The following is a 21,617-nucleotide window of genomic DNA, read 5'->3' on the forward strand; positions in this document are numbered from 1 at the left end:
AAAAGTGTGTAACCATGGGTATCGTTTTAATTGTATAGACCCGCAGAGTAAAGAAAACATGTCAGCTTTATTATCAATTAACCCAAACAAATAATTTTTTTTTTTGCTTACACCATACATTTTATGGTAAAAATAAAAGGTGTCATTGCAAAGTGCGACTGGTCATGCAAAAAACAAGTCCTCTGTGGATGGAAAAATAAAAGTCATGCGGAAAAAACAAACATGCAAAAGTGAAATTGGGGGGTTAATTACTGGAACAAATAGGCAGACTTGCCCAGCTGAGCAATGTGTTTCTCCTCTCTATTTGAATGTGTCTCTTCATTATTGTTGTGAAGTTTATTTGTATAGATTTGTAATGTCTCCTGTGGTGTTTTTGCTACAAACGTCTCCTTCTTTCCAGCTCTGGACATGAGTGGGATGCTGTCCGCCCTCCCAGATGTCCCTATTGGTCCCCTCATTGGATCCCCAGTACGTCCTGCAGTGGGGCAGAGTAACAGAGGTGAGGTTCTGCATACACTAGACTGTAACTAAACTTTATGTATATATTTTTTTTACATGTGAATAATTGACCTTTAGCGGCACAGCGGCAATCTATTCCACAGCACTTTACTATCAAGGATTGTAGATATGTGGGGAAGCACCCGGAAGTTAATTTCCTAATCTTTCCTTGAATGATTAATAATGTTACATGAGTAAGAGACAACCAGACCGCACGGAGCTTTATACACAAAATATTTTTAGTCAAGGCTTTGCAAAGTTCTGTCTTTTTTTTTTTTTTTTTACTTTTCGTGGAAAACACAATATGATTACAAACCATTGGTTCACTGGATGCCATCTACTGGAATAAACTTTTATTTAACTGTTCAGGTATAAGATTAAAGGTGTTATCAAGCAGGAGGGTGTTTAAAATAAATATGCCCATTCTGTCTGCTATTTAAAAAAAAAAAAAAAACCTTTACTTACCTCCCGCATTTCCCTGGTATCGCTGCTCTGTCCCTGCTGCTATCCTCTTCTTGGTGCTGGGGGTTGATCCGTCAGAGTAAAGATCAGCGAATAGCTGGCTGCAGCAGTATCCCACCTTGCCCAGTGATTGGCTTAGCAGCAATGTGATGTAGGATTGGAGCGGGGATTGAGCAGCAATACCAGAGGGATCGGGGGAGCGCAAGAGGTAAGTAAAGATACATTATTTTTATAGCACTGTCCTGGCATCTTGCATTAAGATGTTAGCACAGATCCTGTAAAGGGCTAGTCCGGGTTCTGAGACGGGGACGTGATGTCACGGCCATGCCCCCTAGTGATGTGACTCCACACCCCCTCCATTCATGTCTATGGGACAGGTGAGGTGCAGGTTTGAACCGCTGCACTCCGGATTGTATGTTATTTCCTTTTAGCCGCTTTAACTGTTTGCTTTATCATACATTATCTGTCCGGCACATAATAGAGCACATTATTATTTGTGTTTTAGACAATTAATTAAAGGTTATGTTTTAAGTACTTCTTCACACTGGTGTGGTCAGCTGGTGTTGATTCTTACCAATAAAAGGAAAAGCTCATCCTGCAAAAGTAAGCGCTCACACAATAGGGTCGGAAAAAAGTTATGGCTGTCAGAACATTGGCAACACAAAAAAATGAAAAAAAAAAAAAAGATTTTCTTGTGAAAGCGGAAAAAAGAAAATAAAGGTATAAATTTTGGGTATCGCCATAATCGTACCGACCCACACAATAAAGATAACATCAATTTTACCGCACAGTGAACGCCATAAAAAAACTAATTTAAAAAAATGCCAGATATGTTCAAATTTTTCACACTATTTTGGTGTTTTTCACAAAAACCACTGCATGTATCAACAATAATTTACCACGAATATAAAAAGTACCAAGAAAAAACAGTCTCAGAACCGCTTCACTCAGTAAAAGCATGTCAAAGTAATTACCCCTAAAAGAGACACGTCAGATTTGGAAAATAGGGTGTGGTCATGTAGGTAAAAACAGACGGGATCCTTAAAAGGGTGGTTGAGGATTATAATAACTGAGCCGATTTTTTTTTTTTTTTTTTTTTCAAAAAACAGCACCACCCCTGTCTTCAGGTCATGTGAGGTATTACAGTTCAGTTCCATTGAAGTAAATGGAGCCAAGTTGTAATACCACGAGTGTGGGGCTGTTTTTGGAAGAAATTAGCTTTGTTTTTTTTACTATTCCTGGACAACACCGTTAAGGGGTTAATGTCAAGCTGACTGGTAGTGTTATCTGTGTGTATATAATATGCTTGTCAGGGGGGGAAACCTGATGTCTGAAAGTTCGGTTGTTTTTTGTGGAAAGTTTATTGCTTTCTTATAAAGCAGTGGTCTGCAAACTGTGGACCGCATGATGTTGCAAAACTACAACTCCCAGCATGCCCGGACAGCCATTGGCTGTCCGGGCATGCTGGGAGTTGTAGTTTTGCAACAGCTGCAGGTCCAAATTTGGAGAACAAGGTTATAACCAGTGTGTTTTCAGAAAAATAAGACAAGTTACATTTGGCCAAGTATACAAATCAAAGAAATCTTAAATCTTTATTTTTTATTTTTTTTCCCCCCATAGATAGATATATATATATAGATAGATATAGAGATAGAGATAGATATAGATATATATATATATATATATATATATATATATATATATATACACAAAGAATAAGTCAGCCAGCACTTTAGTTGATACCAAACTATTATATGGACCTGGCCTACAGGTGCACGCTACTAGGCTAGATATACAGCAACAGAACAATGTAGCAGCACACTGCCAGCACAAGGATATAGGTGAAACATGAACATGCAGTTAAAACATGGAGAGCTATACAGCTATGGTGTAATAGATGCAAATGTGAAACTATGAAATAGTGAGGCACTTAGCTCGCAAATTTGTCTCCGCCGGCGGTCAAATAGCTTGGACCGTCCCACCGCGATAAGGTAGCCTCCTGGGACGGACCCTACACTGTGAATATGCCTCTGTGTGAACAGTTCAGTAAGCATGGCAGGATCTAGAACATCCAAGCCACCTTATATACACACCTGATAGAGGTGGGTGGGGTGCAAGGCCAACATGGAGGTAGCCACTCCCCCGTATGTGCAATACAGACAAAGAATAAGTCAGCCAGCACTTTAGTTGATACCAAACTATTATATGGACCTGGCCTACAGGTGCACGCTACTAGGCTAGATATACAGCAACAGAAGAATACAGCAGCACACTGCCAGCACCTCCATATGTGTATATGTATATATATATATATATATATATATATATATATATATATATATATATATATATAATCTCAAGCATCCTTTAATATGGGTGATAAACTTGCCATAAGCTTCATTTCTCTCTACACTGCGCTGTGGAATATGTTGGTGCTATATTAAGAGGACAATGATTTGGTTTCTTTTATTGTATTTTAATAAATTTGCTAAAATTCTGTTCCCTCCATTCACATTCTGAACCTTTCTGACCTTTTTTTTTTTTTTTTTTTTGGATCTCTAGAGGCTTCTCCACAAACCCATCGTGCACTTTTCCAGTGATATCAGGGGTGTCGGTTCTACAAAATGGAGGCTTTGTCATCAGAGGGGACACCTACTTGAATGATCGTTCGCTGCAGAACAAAGTATTTCTATTTAAAGCGTTACTCTGGGAAAAATGCCTTTCTTGGTAAAATACATCTCCTCATCCTGGAACATATCGGAGCTGTTAGTTCTTTTCCCACCATGTGTTTCATGCAAGAGGTCCTTTAAAGAGGCTGTACAGGATTTAACAAAAACATAGCTAATTTCTTCCAAAAAACAGTGCCACACCTGTCCTTAGGTTTTGTGTGGTATTACAACTCTGCTTCATTCACTTCACTGAACCTGAGCTGGACCTGGCACATAAATTAAGGATTAGAGTTGCGCTGTTTATGGAGGAAAGCAGCTGTGTTTTTTTTTATAATCCTAGATATTCCCTCTTACACTACAGAAAATACCAACTACTGCTGCATGTTACTGGGTTGTACAGAAGAAGTTATCAAGATGGCCGCCACTTCTGTGACATAACTTCCTGCTTTGCAGTAATTGGCTGAATCGTTTTCTCATTGACTTCCGGTTTAGTCTGCCCCCATGCCTCCTGTACGTAATAATAATGGTAATGTTGAATGTTTTCTGCAAAGAAGAAATATCTTGCCAACTGTACCTCTTGCAACCATTTGGCTATTTCCTGTGGAATTAAGGGGTCCAGGAGTTGCTTTCTTCCATAAACAGCGCCACTCTGACCTCAGTTTTTCTTTGGTTCTACTGCTCGGTTCCATTAAAGGAGAACTTCAAACCATAAAAATTGTCCCCCATATTGCCGGCAGTAAAAAAATATAGATGTACATACCTTCCTCCACTCCCCCGGGGCCTCCGGTAACCGGCTCCGGTCTCCGCTGCAATCCACTTCCTGGTTGCCGGTGGTTGGATGAATCAGCCAATCACCAGCCGCAGCGCAGTCCGACTCGGCCGGCGCTAGGCTGAGCAGCAGTGTGACGTTTTCGGCCCGGCCGCAGGTGCCGGTGTAGTGAAGAATTTTGTGTCCGGAAGCGTTTTCACACTGCTGCTCAGCCTATCGCCGGCCGTGTCGGACTGCGCTGCAGCTGGTGATTGGCTGATTCATCCGACCACCGGCAACCAGGAAGTGGATGCGGCGGAGACCGGAGCCGCTTGCCAGCACTATGGGGGACCATTTTTATGGTCTGGAGTTCTCCTTTAAAGGGAACCAATCATCTCGCTGATATGAGGCTATGAAGTTAGTAAGTCTTCCCCCGTGGGCCTCATAAGTAGTCCCCTGAGTGGGAGCTATACTTACCTAGTCCTGTCAGCTGCGCTGGAATCACGCCCCCTCAGTGTGATTGACAGCCCGGGCTCGGCCAGCGTCGTCACTATACTCCTGTCTGCTTAGGGAGCAGAGTGGTGACGGACTGTCAATCACTCAGAGGGGGTGTGAATACAGCGCAGATGACAGGACCAGGTCAGTATAGCTTCCCACCTAGGGGGCTACTTACGGGGCTGGTCCGGGACACTTTCTAACTTCAGATCCTCACCATCCCTGTGGGCAGGAACGTCTCCCAGGGATGGCGAGGAAAATGACTTTACCAAATATAACATGTTGCCACTTGTTATTTATTGTAAAATCTCATGAATGGGGCAGAGATGTAATACTACACACAACCCGAGGACAGGTGTGGTGCTGGTTTTTGTCAGAAAGTAACTCTGAGCTGCTCTGATTTTAAGATTGGAACTCCTTTACCGTTTCTGGTACATAACTCCAAATAAATATTGTGAAGTTGAAAGGAATCTGAAGTTTTATACCCTGAAAACTGCTAACAGCCCTATACAGAGGTCAAGGATAGGAGGGTAATGATATTGTGTGTTGCAGTCATAAAAGTTGTTTGATGTCCTGGCTGCTGCTATGGCAAGTGCCAAGGAGGTGGGGTCTGTATTGATAGCTTAAAGGGGTACTCTACTGGAAAACAGGTATTTTTTTTTATTTATTTTTTTATCAACTGGTGCCAGAAAAATTAAAATGACTTCTATTAAAAAAAAGCTTAATCCTTCCAGTACTTATCAGCTGTTATGATCGACAGGAAGTTCTTTTCTTTTTGAATTTCCTTTCTGCCTGATCACAGTGCTCTCTGCTGACACCTCTGTCCATTTTAGGAACTGTCCAGAGCCGGATAGGTTTTCTATGGGGATTTACTCCTATTCTGGACAGTTCTTAAAAAGAACAGAGTTGTCAGTAGAGAGCACTGTGGTCAGGCAGAAAGGAAATTCAAAAAGAAAAGAACTTCCTGTGGATCATAACAGCAGCTGATAAGTACTGGAAGGATTAAGATTTTTTTAATAGAAGTAATTTACAAATCTAAGAAATGAAGCTAGAAAACGGGGAGAGCACTCGGGAACCAATATCCCCTCCTACGACCTGCAAAAACGACCCTCGGCGACCTGTCTCAGTGTCTCCTGCGGGGTGCACATACACAAGCATAAAGCATCAAATACAGAAGAAACGAAGAGCACGTACGTGTACTCACCATAGACAGAGACAGTCTCGTCTGGAAGTCCGGTAACGACATGCCGGGTCACGGCATAGGCTCTGGTGTATGGCGCCCGGATGCTACGCCGGCAGTTTCGCATGTAAGTGCGTGCTTCTTCCGGCCTCGATGAGGCCGGAAGAAGCATGCACTTACGTGCGAAACTGCCGGCGTAGCATCCGAGCGCCATACACCAGTGCCTATGCCGTGACCCGGCATGTCGTTACCGGACTTCCAGAAGAGACTGTCTCTGCCTATCGGTGAGTGCACATATGTGCTCTTTGTTTTTTCTGTAATTTACAAATCTGTTTAACTTTCTGGCACCAGTTGATTTAAACAATTTTTTTTTTTCCAGTGGAGTGCCCCTTTTAACCATAAACTCTTTTCAGCTATGATTGACAACTCCAGTCTGGAGACCACTACACCATGAGAGATCTCAATATAGAGAAATCTGGGTACCTAAGCAGAAGAGCCCACCTCCTTGTACACTTGCCATAGCGATGACCTGGACAGCAAACAACAACTTTCTCTGTCCTACAACAGGAGGTATCATTATACTCCCTAAAAACTGCTGACAGCTTCCTTTTTAAATTGTAACTATTATGTTGTTGCAGCGGCAGGATACACTTGTACAATTCCCAGCAACTCTATAGCATGCTGATATAGTGAGTGGTCCATGAAATTGCCAGAAGTCCCATGCAAGTCTATGGGGACTATGGGCAGGTGTTTTTAAAATAAATGTATCCTATCCCCACGATATAGTAGTTACACTTTAAAGTATAACATTGTTGTGGCCACCACCAGGGCTAGTTTACTGTACTGTAGTGTTATGTTAGTGTTGTTTGAGTTCAATGTGTAAACAGTATGCAATGAGCTCTTTATCTCCCCCTAGTTGTGGCTACTGGCCGATAAAATGTTATCATATAACTTTGAGAGTTCTGAATCAGAAAAAATGGAGCTATAACTACTGTATCATAAATTAAGAAAAGAGGGTACAAAGTTTAAAGGGACACTCCACTGGAAAACATTTTTTTTTTTTTTATTTAAATCAACCGATGCCAAAAACTTAAACTGATTTGTAAATTACTTCTATTAAAAAATCTTAATCCTTCCAGTATTTATCAGCTGCTATATGCTCCACAGGAAGCTCTTTTCTTTTTGAATTTCCTTTCTGCCTGACCACAGTGCTCTCTACTGACACCTCTGTCCATTTTTTGAACTGTCCAGAGCAGGATAGGTTTGCTATGGGGATTTTCTCCTACTCTGGACAGTTCCTAAAATGGACAGAGGTGTCAGCAGAGAGCACTGTGGTCAGACAGAAAGGAAATTTAAAAAGAAAAGAACTTCCTGCGGAGCAAATAGCAGCTAATTAGTACTGGAAGGATTAAGATTTTTTTTTAATAGAAGAAATTTACAAATGTTTAACTTTCTGGCACCAGTTGATTTAAAAAAAAAAAATTTTTCAGTGGAGTACCCCTTTAAACCTACTTAAAACCAAGTCTATGGTCCTATGTTAATAAAAAAAAAAAAAAGTAGGATCTGCTGGTTTCTATAAAAATAAATCATCAAATTCGTGCTATGTTCAGAGGGATCTTCCAGCATCGGATATTGTCTGTATTCAGCTTTAACAACTAGGCTCTAAACCAGTGCTTCCCAACCAGTGTGCCTCCAGCTGTGCCAAAACTACAACTCCCAGCATGCCAGGACTGGCATGCTGGGAGTTGTACTTTTGCAACAGCTGGAGGCACACTGGTTGGGAAACACTGCCCTAAACAGTTCTCCTTTACTTTCCATGGGATATGAGTTCCTGGCCATCTCCAAAGCAGAATCCTTGATAAGTTTAGGGTAGCGTTCTCCTTTAGAAGAGATAAAGTGGTAAAACAGCTAGAAATAAAAGAGTGAATTTTGTAAAAAAACGAACAATTGCCCATATCAGCTGATCAGGTAACTTTTTTGCTTTTATGCACTGTAAAAACCGCAATCTGCTTCAGTTTTCCATTACTCTTGCTTGTATATGTGTCTCCATGTTTTGTATAATATGTATATTAAAGGGGTACTCCGATGGAAAACATTTTTCTTTTTTAAATCAGCTGGTGCCAGAAAGTTAAACAGATTTGTAAATTACTTCTATTAAAAAAATCTTTATCCTTCCTGTACTTTTTAGCAGCTGTATACTACAGAGGAAATTATTTTCTTTTTGAATTTCTTTTCTCTCTGACCACACTGCTGTCTGCTGACACCTCTGTCCGTGTCAGGAACTGTCCAAAGCAGCATAGGTTTGCTATGGGGATTTTTTCCTGCTCTAGACGGTTCCTGATACGGGCATCAGGTGTCAGCAGAGAGCACTGTGGACAACACAAAAAAGGAATTCAAAAAGAAAAACACTTCCTCTGTAGCATACAGCTGCTAAAATGTACTGGAAGGGTAAAGATTTTTTTAATAGTAATTTACAAATCTGTTTAACTTTCTGCCACCAGTTGATTTAAAAGAAAAAAAAGGTTTTCACCGGAGTACCCCTTTAAGACTTCTTCAAGTATAAGACTGCCATCTGATCATCACATCCCTATACAAGACCATGGCATCTTGGGTGGTCAGCTCAAAGAAGTTTTAAAGGGGTACTCCGATGGAAAACAAAAAATTTTTTTTAAATCGGAGTACCCCTTTAAAACTTCCTTGAGCTGACCACCCAAGATGCCATGGTCTTGTATAGGGATGTGATGATCAGATGGCAGTCTTATACTTGAAGATGTCTTAAAGGGGTACTCCGGTGAAAACCTTTTTTTTCTTTTAAATCAACTGGTGGCAGAAAGTTAAACATATTTGTAAATTACTTCTATTAAAATGTTTTTTAATCCTTCCAGTACGTATTAGCTGCTGAATGCTACAGAGGAAATTCCTTTCTTTTTGGAACACTGATGACATCACGAACACAGTGCTCTCTGCTGACATCTCTGTCCATTTTAGCAACCGTGCATAGCAGATGTATGCTAAGGGCAGCATGGTGGCTCAGTGGTTAGCACTGCTGCCTTGCAGTGCTGGGGACTTGGGTTCAAATCCTACTAAGGACAACAATAAATAAAGAGTTATTATAATTATAATAGCGTCAGCAGAGAGAACTGTGCTCGTGATGTCATCAGAGAGAATTCCAAAAAGAAAAGAATTTCCTCTGTAGTATTCAGCAGCTAATAAGTACAGGAAGGATTAAGATTTTTTTAATAGAAGTAATTTACAAATCTGTTTAACTTTCTGCCACCAGTTGATTTAAAAGAAAAAAAAGTTTTCACCGGAGTACCCCTTTAAATGGGTCATATGAGATCTAGGGTCTACTTGATTTTTTCCAGATACAGCACCACTCTCTTATGATTTCGAGAAGGAGCCTCAGCTGCAGTACCGGACACCACCCATAGACAGGGTGGCGCTGTTTCTGGGAAAATAAGACTTTTTTTTTTTCTTAGTCTCATACAACCCTTTTGATCTTTTATAATCTGGACAATGTAGTTCTATAAACTGATTAAAGATCTTTGTTTATGATGTCTGGTGTCATTGATTGTCTCTATGGTCACATGCCACAAATGCTAGAAATAATTTAATATATGAAAGTGTAAACGTTACACCTTAAAGGGGTTATCTGGACAAATTGATGGTCTGTCCTAGGATAAGCCGTTAATATTAGATTGGCGCGGCTCTGACTAATAACATCCATGTTGTTCAGCTCTGTGAAGAGACTGCAGCAATGTTTCTATGTTTTAGAGTTCGTTAACATATTAGTGTGTTGTGCCACCGGGGTGCGATGTGAGGTGTATGTGGCAGATGCTGTAGCCCAGGGGTAGATGGTGTTAACCCCTAAATGTTCATGACGCCAGGGCGAAGTTTTACCGAGAACCACCCGAACAGTAGCACCGATAGTCACCCATAGTGAGGCAGGGTAAATAAGAGTCCAAGGCCAGGTTAGGTTAATGGTAGCTTTACTGAGGTAGACAGATGGTAACAGTCTTTACAGCTGGGCCAGGATCCCAGAGAGGTGACCAGTAACACAGGGGACCTCGCAGCTTGCTGGGACTTGTAATGACTTTGACAGACTTTGGGACAGCCACGCTGACTATAATAGACTTGACTGAAGATAGTGACAGCAGACAGAGATGACTTGACTTACTGACTTGTGGCTGTAATTTAGGCCTGAGGCCTCCAGTTGTGCTGGACACTGGCTCTGAGACGTCTGGACTGGACCTCAGGATCTAAGAGCAATGAATGATCAAAGAGAGCGATTGCAGCTCCTCCCTACCTTTATAAAGGGGGGCTGTGCAAGGAGCCCATAGGCTAGCTGTGGGTCATCTGGTCACCTGGTGCTCTCTGGGTAACAAAACATGTCACTTTAACATGTGACAACAGTATCATGCGATCAAAGGTCCTTTACACATAATATACAACTAATTACATTATGGGGGTACACTGCAGGTGAGCCCTGGGGACGTGCAGGGACTCAAGCTGATAGGACTGTGAGATGCATATCCCATACTGGGACATCACATTAGTTTTTTTCCTCATTTTCAAGTTTTAGAAACCAGATACATTAAACAAAAACGCAGTGTAGAACCAGCCCACACAGTGTCTGTCTTTTTTTTTTTTGTTAAGTGCTTGTATAGAACATATGCTCCTAGTCCGCACTCAGTCTATTCCGCAGGCTCAGGAGCCGAGCACGCTTTGTACCGGGCTCATGGCCTACATTGGCACTTTTTAGATGTTCAAAGTTGATTGCGGCATTAAAAGTGCTTAAATTAGGTTGCCATTAGCCCAGCATTGCCAATCGGGAAAATCACGAGGTCCCGATCCAGGATGGCTGGAGGGTCACTACATGTACTATGGCACTGCATTGATCAGTGCAAGCAATTGAAATATTGCAGGTAATATTTTCCTATGGAGACTAAAAAATTGTTAATAAAATGTAAAAACAAATGTGAATTAACCTCTTCCCACTGATCAGACCCCCCCCATGATCACACATATAGCCTGTATCCCACGGATAGGGGATTAATTCTCCCACTTTGCTGAACCCCACTTGATGGCAGACTACACCAGGCACATTAGAATAGAATGCATAACAAGAACACTAATTAATGCAATACATAGTCTTACAGAACCCATCCTTAGATCTCTCATACACTTTCTGTACCTTTGCCTGAAGCTGTAAATGGGTCCTTTTTTTACAGACCCTCTTTATTTGCAAGCACAATCAGGACCGCACTTCACAGGAGCTCCAGGTCAGGGATCCTTGGATGACCCCTTCTTAAAATCTGATCATCTATCTATTCTTAAAGGGGTACTCCGCCCCTAGACATCTTATCCCCTAACCAAAGCATGGCGGAGGCTCGTGACGTTATGGCCACGCCTGCTCATGACTTCACAGCCACATCCCCTCAATGCAAGTCTATGGGAGGGGGCGTGCATTGAGGGTGTGTGGCCGTGATGTCACGAGAGGGCCGTGATGTCACATGTTTTGTTACCCAGAGAGCACCAGGTGACCAGATGACCTGCAGCTAGCCTATGGGCTCCTTGCACAGCTCCCCTTTATAAGGTAGGGAGGAGCTGCAATCTCTCTCTTTGATCATTCATTGCTCTTAGATCCTGAGGTCCAGTCCAGACGTCTCAGAGCCAGTGTCCAGCACATCTGGAGGCCTCAAGCCTAAATTACAGCCACAAGTCAGTAAGTCAAATCATCTATGTCTGCTGTCACTATCTTCAGTCTTGTGCACCCGATGCTCTAAACGAATGCCTGGTGCAGAGGGGATCCTCCCACTGGGGACCCCCACGATCAGACCTCTTATCCCTAATCCTTTGGATCAGGGATAAGATGTCTAGGGGTGAAGTACCCCTTTAACGTCCCTTAGACCAAAACGCGTTGTACTTAATTATGGGGGGGGCTCTGTTATCAGGGCACTGTGACCTAGTCCTATAGATTTATTACAGTAGCTATCTCTGTTATAGCACCACTGTGGTTGCCTCAGTCACCTATCTCTCCACCTACTTTCCTTAAAGGGGTATCACTCTGGTGACTCTGGGAGCCTAGCAGCCCTGCTCAGTAACCCTTTCCTTTGTGGTTTTTTGCTATGCGCGCGCGCGCACACACACACACACACAATGATTATTGGAAATTGCCTGTACAATATGGTGAGTGTATAACTTACATCTTCCTATGCCATTCATGTGTGTCATCCTTAGGCAGTCCTGTAATGCTGGGACTTGTAGTTTTGGAATTGTTGGAGGTACAGTGTTTGGATAACTATTTTGACAGCATTGTTGCCTTCAGCTATGTGCCTACAGCATTTGTAAATGTTTGGTAGAACTCTGTGTTACAGTAGTGTTGCTGCAGGCTGTGTTCCTCCTGCAGCCTTTTCAATCAGCCATCTTGTGTCCATGACCCTTGGACACCCTAATGTTGCTGTGGGACTCAACAGTGTCCCAGGAGGTATGGGACCCCTAGTGGTGGTATGTTCAAAAGCAGTTTTCTTTAATAAAATGTGCCTTTTTTTTTTTTTTTTTTATAAAGATGTATATTAAAAAAAAATATTGTTTTGCCAAGATGTACAACATAAAAAAAAAAAAGGTTTCATATCTGAAAGTGCCCATTTAAGCTCCCTAGCAAGGGGAGGGGATTTCTGTTTAACCCCAATAGGAATTACTGCCCCAAGGATGCTGAATAATTATGCCACAATTCCAGTAATGGGGAAGGAATCTGTCCAGATATCTTCCAGCCCTTGGATTTTAAGTACAGTGAGAATTGGTCTCCTTTTGGAGTTCTATTCCTTTCCTGCAGACAAATTCCATAATCCATAAAACAGAATTCCATAATATCAGAAATAAAAAAGGAATGTGATTGTATTCTCCTTTCTTTCTTAAAAATAAAAAGGTAAATAAATTGAGTAATTATAAATCTAAAGATATTAAGTTCCTAACATACAAAAAGTTCTGGATGGAATCCTTAAAATCAACAATCCACCTGTTAAATCCAAATTGTGTTATGGTATTATCCCATCATAATTCACTAACTCCATCAAAAATGTCTAAGTGTGGCAGTATTCATGGAGGGGAAATGAGCCCATCTACCATACCAACTTCTTCCCTAAATCAGAAAAACATTATACAGTGCCTTGCAAAAGTATTCCCCCCCTTGACTTTTTTCGTATTCTGGTGCCTCACAACCTGGAATTTAATTTACAGAACATACCTACAACTTTGAAGATGTTTTTTTATTTATTTATTGTGAAGCAAACAACAAATAGGACAAAATAACAGAAATCAATGTGCATAACTATTAACCCCCCTAAAGTCAATACTTTGTAGAGCCACCTTTTGCGGCAATCACCGCTCCAATTTGCTTTGGATAAGTCTTTATGAGCTTGCCACATCTTACCACTTGTATTTTTCCCATTCTTACTTGCAAAACTGCTCCACCTTCTTCAAGTTGCGCTTGTGAACAGCAATCTTTAAGTCTGACCACAGATTTTCGATTAGATTGAGATCTGGGCTTTGGTTCGGCCATTCCAACACATTTACATGTTTCCCCTTAAACCACTCAAGTGTTGCTTTAGCAGTGTGTTTGGGGTCATTGAACCTCCGTCCTAGCCTCGAATCATGCACGGAGTAGTACAGGTTTTGCTCAAGAATATCCCTGTATTTAGCACCATCCATCTTTTCCTCAACTCTGACCAGTTTCCCAGTCCTGGCTGCCGAAAAACATGGATGGTGTTCTTTGGGTGGTGTGATGTTGGGTTTGTGCCAGACATAGCGTTTTCTTTGATGGGCGAAAAGTTCAGTTTTAGTCTCATCAGACCAGAGCACCTACCTCCATACATTTTGGGAGTCTTCCACATGCCTTTTCACAAACTCACAACGTGCCTTTTTGTTTTTAGCTGGAAGTAATGGCTTTCTTTTGGCCAGTCTGCCATAAAGCCCAACTCTATGGAGCGTACAGCTTATTGTCGTCCTATGTACAGATCCTCCAGTCTCTGCTGTGAACTCTGCAACTTCTCCAGGGTTACCTTAGGTCTCTGCTGCCTCTCTAATTAATGCCTTCCTTGCCCAGTCCGTGAGTTTTGGTGGGCCGCCGTCTCTTGGCAAGTTTGCTGTTCTTGTTGTTGTTCTTTCCATTTGGTTATGATAGATTTGATGGTGCTCCTGGGGATAATCAAAGATTTGGATATTTTTTATAACCAACCTGACTTGTACTTCTCAACAACATTGTCCCTTGTTTGGAGAGTTCCTTGGTCTTCATGGAAGTGTTTGGTTACTGATGCCTCTTGCTTAGGTGTGGCAGCATCTGGGGCCTTTCAAAAAAGGTTTGTATATGTAATGAAAGATCATGTGACACTTAGATTGCAAACAGGTGGACATCATTTCACTAATGTGACTTCTTAACCCCTTAAGGACCGGAGGTTTTTCCGTTTTTGCATTTTCGTTTTTTGCTCCTTGCCTTTAAAAAATCATAACTCTTTCAAATTTACACCTAAAAATCCATATGATGGCTTATTTTTTGCGCCACCAATTCTACTTTGTAATGACGTCAGTCATTTTGCCCAAAAATCTATGGTGAAGCGGGAAAAAAAATCATTGTGCGACAAAATTGAAAAAAAAAAACGCTGTTTTGTAACTTTTGGGGGCTTCCGTTTCTACGTAGTACATTTTTCGGTAAAAATGACACCTCATATGTATTCTGTAGGTCCATACGATTAAAATGATACCCTACTTATATAGGTTTGATTTTGTCGGACTTCTGGAAAAAATCATAACTACATGCAGGAAAATTAATACGTTTAAAATTGTCATCTTCTGACCCCTATAACTTTTTTATTTTTCCGTGTATGGGGCGGTATGACGGCTCATTTTTTGCGCCGTGATCTGAAGTTTTTAACGGTACCATTTTTGCATTGATAGGACTTATTGATCATTTTTATTCATTTTTAAATGATATAAAAAGTGACCAAAAATGCACTATTTTGGACTTTGGAAATTTTTTGCGCGCACGCCATTGACCGAGCGGTTTAATTAATGATATATTTTTATAAGTCGGACATTTCCGCACGCGGTGATACCACATATGTTTATTTTTATTTTTATTTACACTGTGTTTTTTTTTTTTATTGGAAAAGGGGGGTGATTCAAACTTTTAATAGGGGATAAATGATCTTCCCATAGGGACCTATAACACTGCACACACTGATCTTCTATGTTGATCACTGGTTTCTCATAAGAAACCAGTGATCAACGATTCTGCCGGATGACTGCTCATGCCTGGATCTCAGGCACTGAGCAGTCATTCGGCGATCGGACAGCGAGGAGGCAGGAAGGGGCCCTCCCGCTGTCCTGTCAGCTGTTCGGGATGCCGCGATTAGCCGCGGCTATCCCGAACAGCCCGACTGAGCTAGCCGGGAACTTTCACTTTTAGCCGCGCGGCTCAGCTTTGAGCGCGCGGCTAAAGGGTTAATAGCGCGCGGCGCTGCGCGCTATTAGAGGCGGGTCCCGGCTTCACTATGACGCCGGGCCCGCCATGATATGACGCGGGGTTACTGTGTAACCCCGCGTTATATCAGAAGAGCAGGACCAAGGACGTACCGGTACGTCCTTGGTCCTTAAGGGGTTAAAGGGGTACTCCGGTGAAAACCTTTTTTCTTTTAAATCAACTGGTGGCAGAAAGTTAAACATATTTGTAAATTACTTCTATTAAAGAATCTTAATCCTTCCAGTACGTATTAGCTGCTGAATGCTACAGAGGAAATTCCTTTCTTTTTGGAACACTGATGACATCATGAGCACAGTGTTCTCTGCTGACATCTCTGTCTATTTTAGCAACCGTGCATAGGAGATGTATGCTGAGGGCAGCATGGTGGCTCAGTGGTTAGCACTGCTGCCTTGCAGTGCTGTGGACTTGGGTTCAAATCCCACTAAGGACAACAATAAATAAAGAGTTATTATTATTATTATTATAATTATAATAACGTCAGCAGAGAGAACTGTGCTCGTTATGTCATCAGAGAGAATTCCAAAAAGAAAAGAATTTCCTCTGTAGTATTCAGTAGCTAATAAGTACAGGAAGGATTATGATTTTTTAATAGAAGTAATTTACAAATATGTTTAACTTTCTGCCACCAGTTGATTTAAAAGAAAAAAGGTTTTCACCGGAGTACCCCTTTAAGGTAAATGGTTGCACCAGAGCTTTTTATGGGCTTCCTAACAAAGGGGGTGAATACATACGCACATGCCAATTTTCTGTTTTCTATTTCTAATCAATAGTTTTATTTAAATATTTTTCTAATTTCACTTCACCAACTTAGACTATTGTCTAAAGTTAAAGTATTTGAACTTTATTCACTAGTGCTATCCATTCATTAGTTGTTCGGGGGGACGGAGTTATCCACTTCCTCAAGATAACAATTTTTGCCAGTGCAGGTAACATTAATTATCATTTCATTTTTATCCCCGCTTGAAACATTGAATCCCAATATTGCACATTTCCCACTATACTGAAGTTTTACTTGAAAATCTTCCTCAATTTTCACATATACTTTCTTCCAGAAATCCTGCACCTTTGTGCATCCCCCACAACATATGCAAAAGATCTGCATCATCCTTCTTGCATTTTGCACATACTGACTGCATCCTGTTTCAGTAGTGTAACCGGTGCACCACTTTTAAAAAGGGAAATGCGGTGATTTTAATTCACCGATGAATGCTTGATATTAAGGACTATTTTATACCAATCCTCCTCTCTTATTTCCCCCAAATCTTTCTTCCATTTCTATTTCTTCCCCCTTACATGTGATAATCATTTTGTATACTTTTGCCAATAAACTCATCACTCTACTCCGTGACTCCATCACAAAATCCAAAATAGGATGTGATGCAATATCCATATCTCATTTTCTTTATGCCTTAAATATGCATCCCTTATTTGAAAATACCCCAAAAAATGTTTTACTTACTTTGCCTGTGGCCATTTCTTCAACTTCCCCTCCTCAAAAAAGTTGACACACCATACTTATACCCTTTCCTCCCCAATCTGTGAATTTTGTGATTTTACCAAACTCTTTTTAATGCTCATTACCCCAAATAGGTGTGAATGAAAAACTCCCTTTAACCCCTTAACGACCGTGGATATGTATACTTGTCCCTGTGCCTATGAGCAGGTATGGCACGGGCTCCCGACTCGAGCTCACGCCATACCAGCCGGCCTCCAGCTAATTCTTGTAGCTGAGGGCCGGCGTTAATAGCGGACATGTGGCGATCTCTGCGGACAGCTATTAACCCTTTAGATCGCCGCTGTCAAAGCTGACAGCGGCGTCTAAAGGTACCTTTAACTGCTCCCTGGTGGTCCGGTCTGAGGTAGCCAGAGGGTTTACCTCTGCTCCTGTGTTGGCTGCTGTGCTGTGAATGATAAAGCCTGACAGGACCAGGCTTTATCAATCGAGCGCAGAGCACACAGATCAATGTGGTTCTATGGAACCACATTGATCTGTATGAGGAATCTAATGATTCCTCCTAAAAAGTCCCCTAAGGGGACTAAAAATGGAAAAAATAAAATAAAAAAAAGTTTAAAAACACACACATTAACCCCTTCTTTATTAAAAGTTCAAATCACCCCCCTTTTCCCAAATTCCATTCAAACAATATATCAACAATACATGTGGTATCGTCACGTGCATAAATGTCCAAACTATAAAAATATAAGGTTAATTAAACCCCACGGTCAATGGCGTACACGTAAAAAAATTCAAATGTCCAAAATCGCATATTTTTGGTTCCTTTGTATACCCTAAAAAAATGTATAAAAAGTGTACAAAAAGTTTGATCAAAACAATCATAGAACCGATAAAAACTTCAGATCGTGGCGCAAAAAAAAATGAGGCCATACCACCCCATAAACCGAAAAATAAAAAAGTTATAGGGGTCAGAATAGGACAATTTTAAACATACTAATTTTGGTGCATATAGTTATAATTTTTTTTTTAGTAAAATAAAACCTATATAAATTGGGTATCATTGTAACCGTATGGACCTACAGAATAAATATATGGTGTCATTTATACTGATAAGTGCACTGCTTAGAATCGGAAGCCCCCAAATTTTTTTTCCCAATTTTGCCTCACAAATATTTTTTTCTGGGTTGATTGATATCATTACAAAGTACAATTGGTGGCGCAAAAAATATGAGTCTGTAGGTGCAAAATTGAAAGGGTTATGATTTTTAGAAGGTGATGAGGAAAAAATTAAAGTGCAAAAACGGAAAAACCCGTGGTCCTTAAGGGGTTAAAGGAAAACTGTCGTAACACTGATCAATTTGCTGCCTACCATGCCCGGATCCATCCCGCTGTTCACCCGTTAGCAGATCATTTGCATTTCCACAAAAAAGATAACTGGCATGGGCGGGGTTACAAGGCTCCTTCTGGCACTCTGACGTCAGCGCCACTCGTCCGCCGTACTGCCCGTCTTATGAATATTCATCCCCTCCCTCCGACTGTTCCTCTCCTCCCCGCTCTGTACTGGACTCCACTGAGGAGGGAGGGGATGGATATTCATAAGCCGGGCGGTGCTGCAGACAAATGGCGCTGATGTCAGAGTGCCAGAAGGAGCCTTGTATAGGTGTGCTGAAAATAGTTTGGACCCCTCGAATAAAATCTCCCAAATTAAATGCTTTTAACACTTTAAACAGACCCATTCCTCCCTGTCAAACGCTCTATTGGTGTCAAGGGACACGATGGAACGCCCCCCCCCCCCCCCCCCCCTTCTGTCTGCATATTCCAAAACACTTTTTTTAACATTTCCATACATATTCCTCCTTGGAATGAAACCCTTCTGCTCCTCCCCTATTATTTGACTAATAACCCTAGCTAACCGCCTGGCCCGTACTTTTGCGAATAGCTTACTATCCGTAGAAATAGACAATCAGTGGTTTGGTTTCTTCTCCAGGGCTAGATATGCTATGAGTGTGTTGGGCTGTATTGGGTGGGTGTATGTATTTATGAGTATGTCAATGTGTATGTATATAAATGTGTGAATGAGTGAGAAGAGAATGAATGAGAGTGACAATATAGTTAATCTGCTTGTGGTTTAGAGGATGGGGGTTGAAAATGTATTGTGGGTTAGTTAGAATGTGACTATGTAGAGGTGTGAAACTATGGAGGTGAAAGATGTGGTGTGACTCTGTATCAAATCAATCAATGTCTATGTCCAAGATATGAAAAATAATAATTTTATTGAGCTACAGTATAAAATTACATAAAATGGGAGTGCAGGATCCTTGCACTCACTAAGGCAATTACACTAATCAGATACAGTAAGTTGCCTAAGTTAGAATTAATAAAACATATGCGGCAAGTGTGATATATGTCCAGATAATAATTAGTACCAGTGGAGTGTGGTAAGATCGCCTGCAGTGCACTTGCAGGCACTGGAGGCCCCCTATTTGGAGCCCACTGTTCGTGCAAAGAGCAGCTCAGTTCAATAGACAAGTATAGTCAATAGGTTTAGCTGAATCCACCGCCCCTCTGGGTCACAACAGCGCGGCGGCTGTATGATAAGGTGAATATAGGCAGCACGGCAGCTGTCAATGACAAATCACAGCACGGCGGCTGTCATGAGATGAAGTCAGGCCGGCATACAGTACCGCTTACCCTTAGATGGAGGATGTGGCGGTCCTCAGTGTTGGAGTCGGGTACAGCGGTGCAGGGTCAGGTTCCAGTGGTCCTGGAGCTGGGCAGTAGTGGAGTTGGAGGATATGGCAGTCCTCAAAGATGGTGTCGGGTGCAACGATGCAGAGTCCGGTTGCAGCGCTGCTGGAGTCAGAGGATATGGCAGTCCTCGGTGGTAATGTCGAGCCCAGCGGCGCAGGATCCAGGTGCAAGGGAGCACGTCCCGGAGTCCAGATGTAGGTCTTAAGTGGGAACGCCCGCTCCTAGGTCTGGTGCCTATGTGGAGGAGCGGTGAGTGCGGTGGAAATACAGCTGTGATGTTGGTCTGGGTCCCGGTGCAGTAGAGTGAGTTGCAGAGTGCTTCGCTGATGGTGCTAATATTATCTGTGTATGGATCAGACGCGTTTCGGTCCGCCTAGGACCTTCCTCAGTGATCATGAAGTATGCAATGAGTGTAGGTGCTTATATATGAGCAAATTTGGCGGGAAAAGGTAGTTTGAGCCAAAACCCGGTTAGGACCATTTGGACATAGACAGGTGTGTGAATGGAAGATCAGGAATGGAGTTGTCTGGATGGGTATGATTAGTAAATGAATGGTGATCAGAGTCATAATTTACTATATGAATCAGTGTGTATGAGTATATATAAGTGTGGGGTGAGTCTATGTGGCTATATAGGGAGAATGAGGTGTTGTATTTGGAAGAGACTGTGTAGGTGTACGCATGAGTATAAATGAATGGATATTATATCATGGTGAATATTCTAGTCTGGTCGTATGGTCACCATGTGTTATAAGGATAGGAATCATTAAAGATAGGAATACTAAAATAATATTGAGTAAGATAAAAAATAGTAAATAATAAATAAAAATAACAATAATAATAATAATAATAAAAATAAAAATGAAAATAAAAATAAATAATAAAAATAAAATAAAAATAGAAATATAAAAAAATATAAAATATATATATATATATATATAAATATAGAAAAATAAAATAACATTAAATAAAAAAATAATAAATAAATTAAAAATAATAAAAATCAATACAAATAAATGAAATATAACATTAAAATATTAATATTAAAATAAAAAATATCAATATTATTAAAAACAATATCAATATTAATAAAAATAATAATAATAATAATAATTATAAAAATTATAGAAATGTTATAAAAATTATGGTAAAATTGTATGATAAAAAATGATGATAAAAGATTTTGATGCAAAGATGTGATAAAATCTATATGATGGGGAAAATAATACTCAAAGGAAGCCAAAGATCTCCATCTCTGAGTTTAAGCCATATGGTGCTATTGATTGGAACTCGTAAATGTTTCTACTTTCTATGCGTGACATCTTTGTGATGTGGTTCCCGCCTCTCCAATCTTTTTTGACTGATTGGATTGCTGAACTACCACCACCATTACAAACCAAGGTACCATCCACAAGAAAGATCATCAGAACCACAGAAGGAACCAGAACCACAAATAAAACAACCCATCCGACCCCAACAGGCAGAAATTTTGAATATACCAAACCAGGAGAAGAAAAGGAACGAAATTACAATAGCAGCCCAAGTACATCAAACACTGAGAGAAGACCCTCAGAAAACGCATCAAGAAAAATCCCACACATTAAGTCCCCAAAGAACACGTCTCAGAACAGAGTATATACACCAAGCCCACAACTAATGCTAACACAGAATGGAAGCCAAAAAAAACAAAGAAAAAGAGAACTAGACATAGAAAACGAGCTCATAGATCTGGAGGAGACACCAATTCGGAAGAAAAGGACGGGAATAACCAACAATTATTAGATACAGCTATAATAAACTTAAGTGATATAACACTCACCA

General features: G+C 40.9%; 1 protein-coding gene across 3 annotated transcripts in view; it reads left to right on the forward strand.

Annotated features, from left to right (window-relative positions):
* The window catches only part of CHMP7 (charged multivesicular body protein 7), a 58,427-nt gene extending 52,649 nt beyond the window's left edge, over window positions 1-5,778 (forward strand). For all 3 annotated transcript variants that reach the window (XM_056571000.1, XM_056571002.1, XM_056571003.1), the window contains 2 exons: window positions 401-499; window positions 3,523-5,778. In XM_056571000.1, coding sequence (XP_056426975.1) covers window positions 401-499; window positions 3,523-3,560 — 137 coding nt within the window. In that variant the 3' untranslated portion in view covers window positions 3,561-5,778. The remainder of the gene's footprint in view (window positions 1-400; window positions 500-3,522) is intronic.
* Window positions 5,779-21,617: the final 15,839 nt, after the last annotated feature.

The sequence above is a fragment of the Hyla sarda genome, chromosome 4 (assembly GCF_029499605.1).
Source record: "Hyla sarda isolate aHylSar1 chromosome 4, aHylSar1.hap1, whole genome shotgun sequence".
Lineage (NCBI taxonomy): Eukaryota > Metazoa > Chordata > Amphibia > Anura > Hylidae > Hyla > Hyla sarda.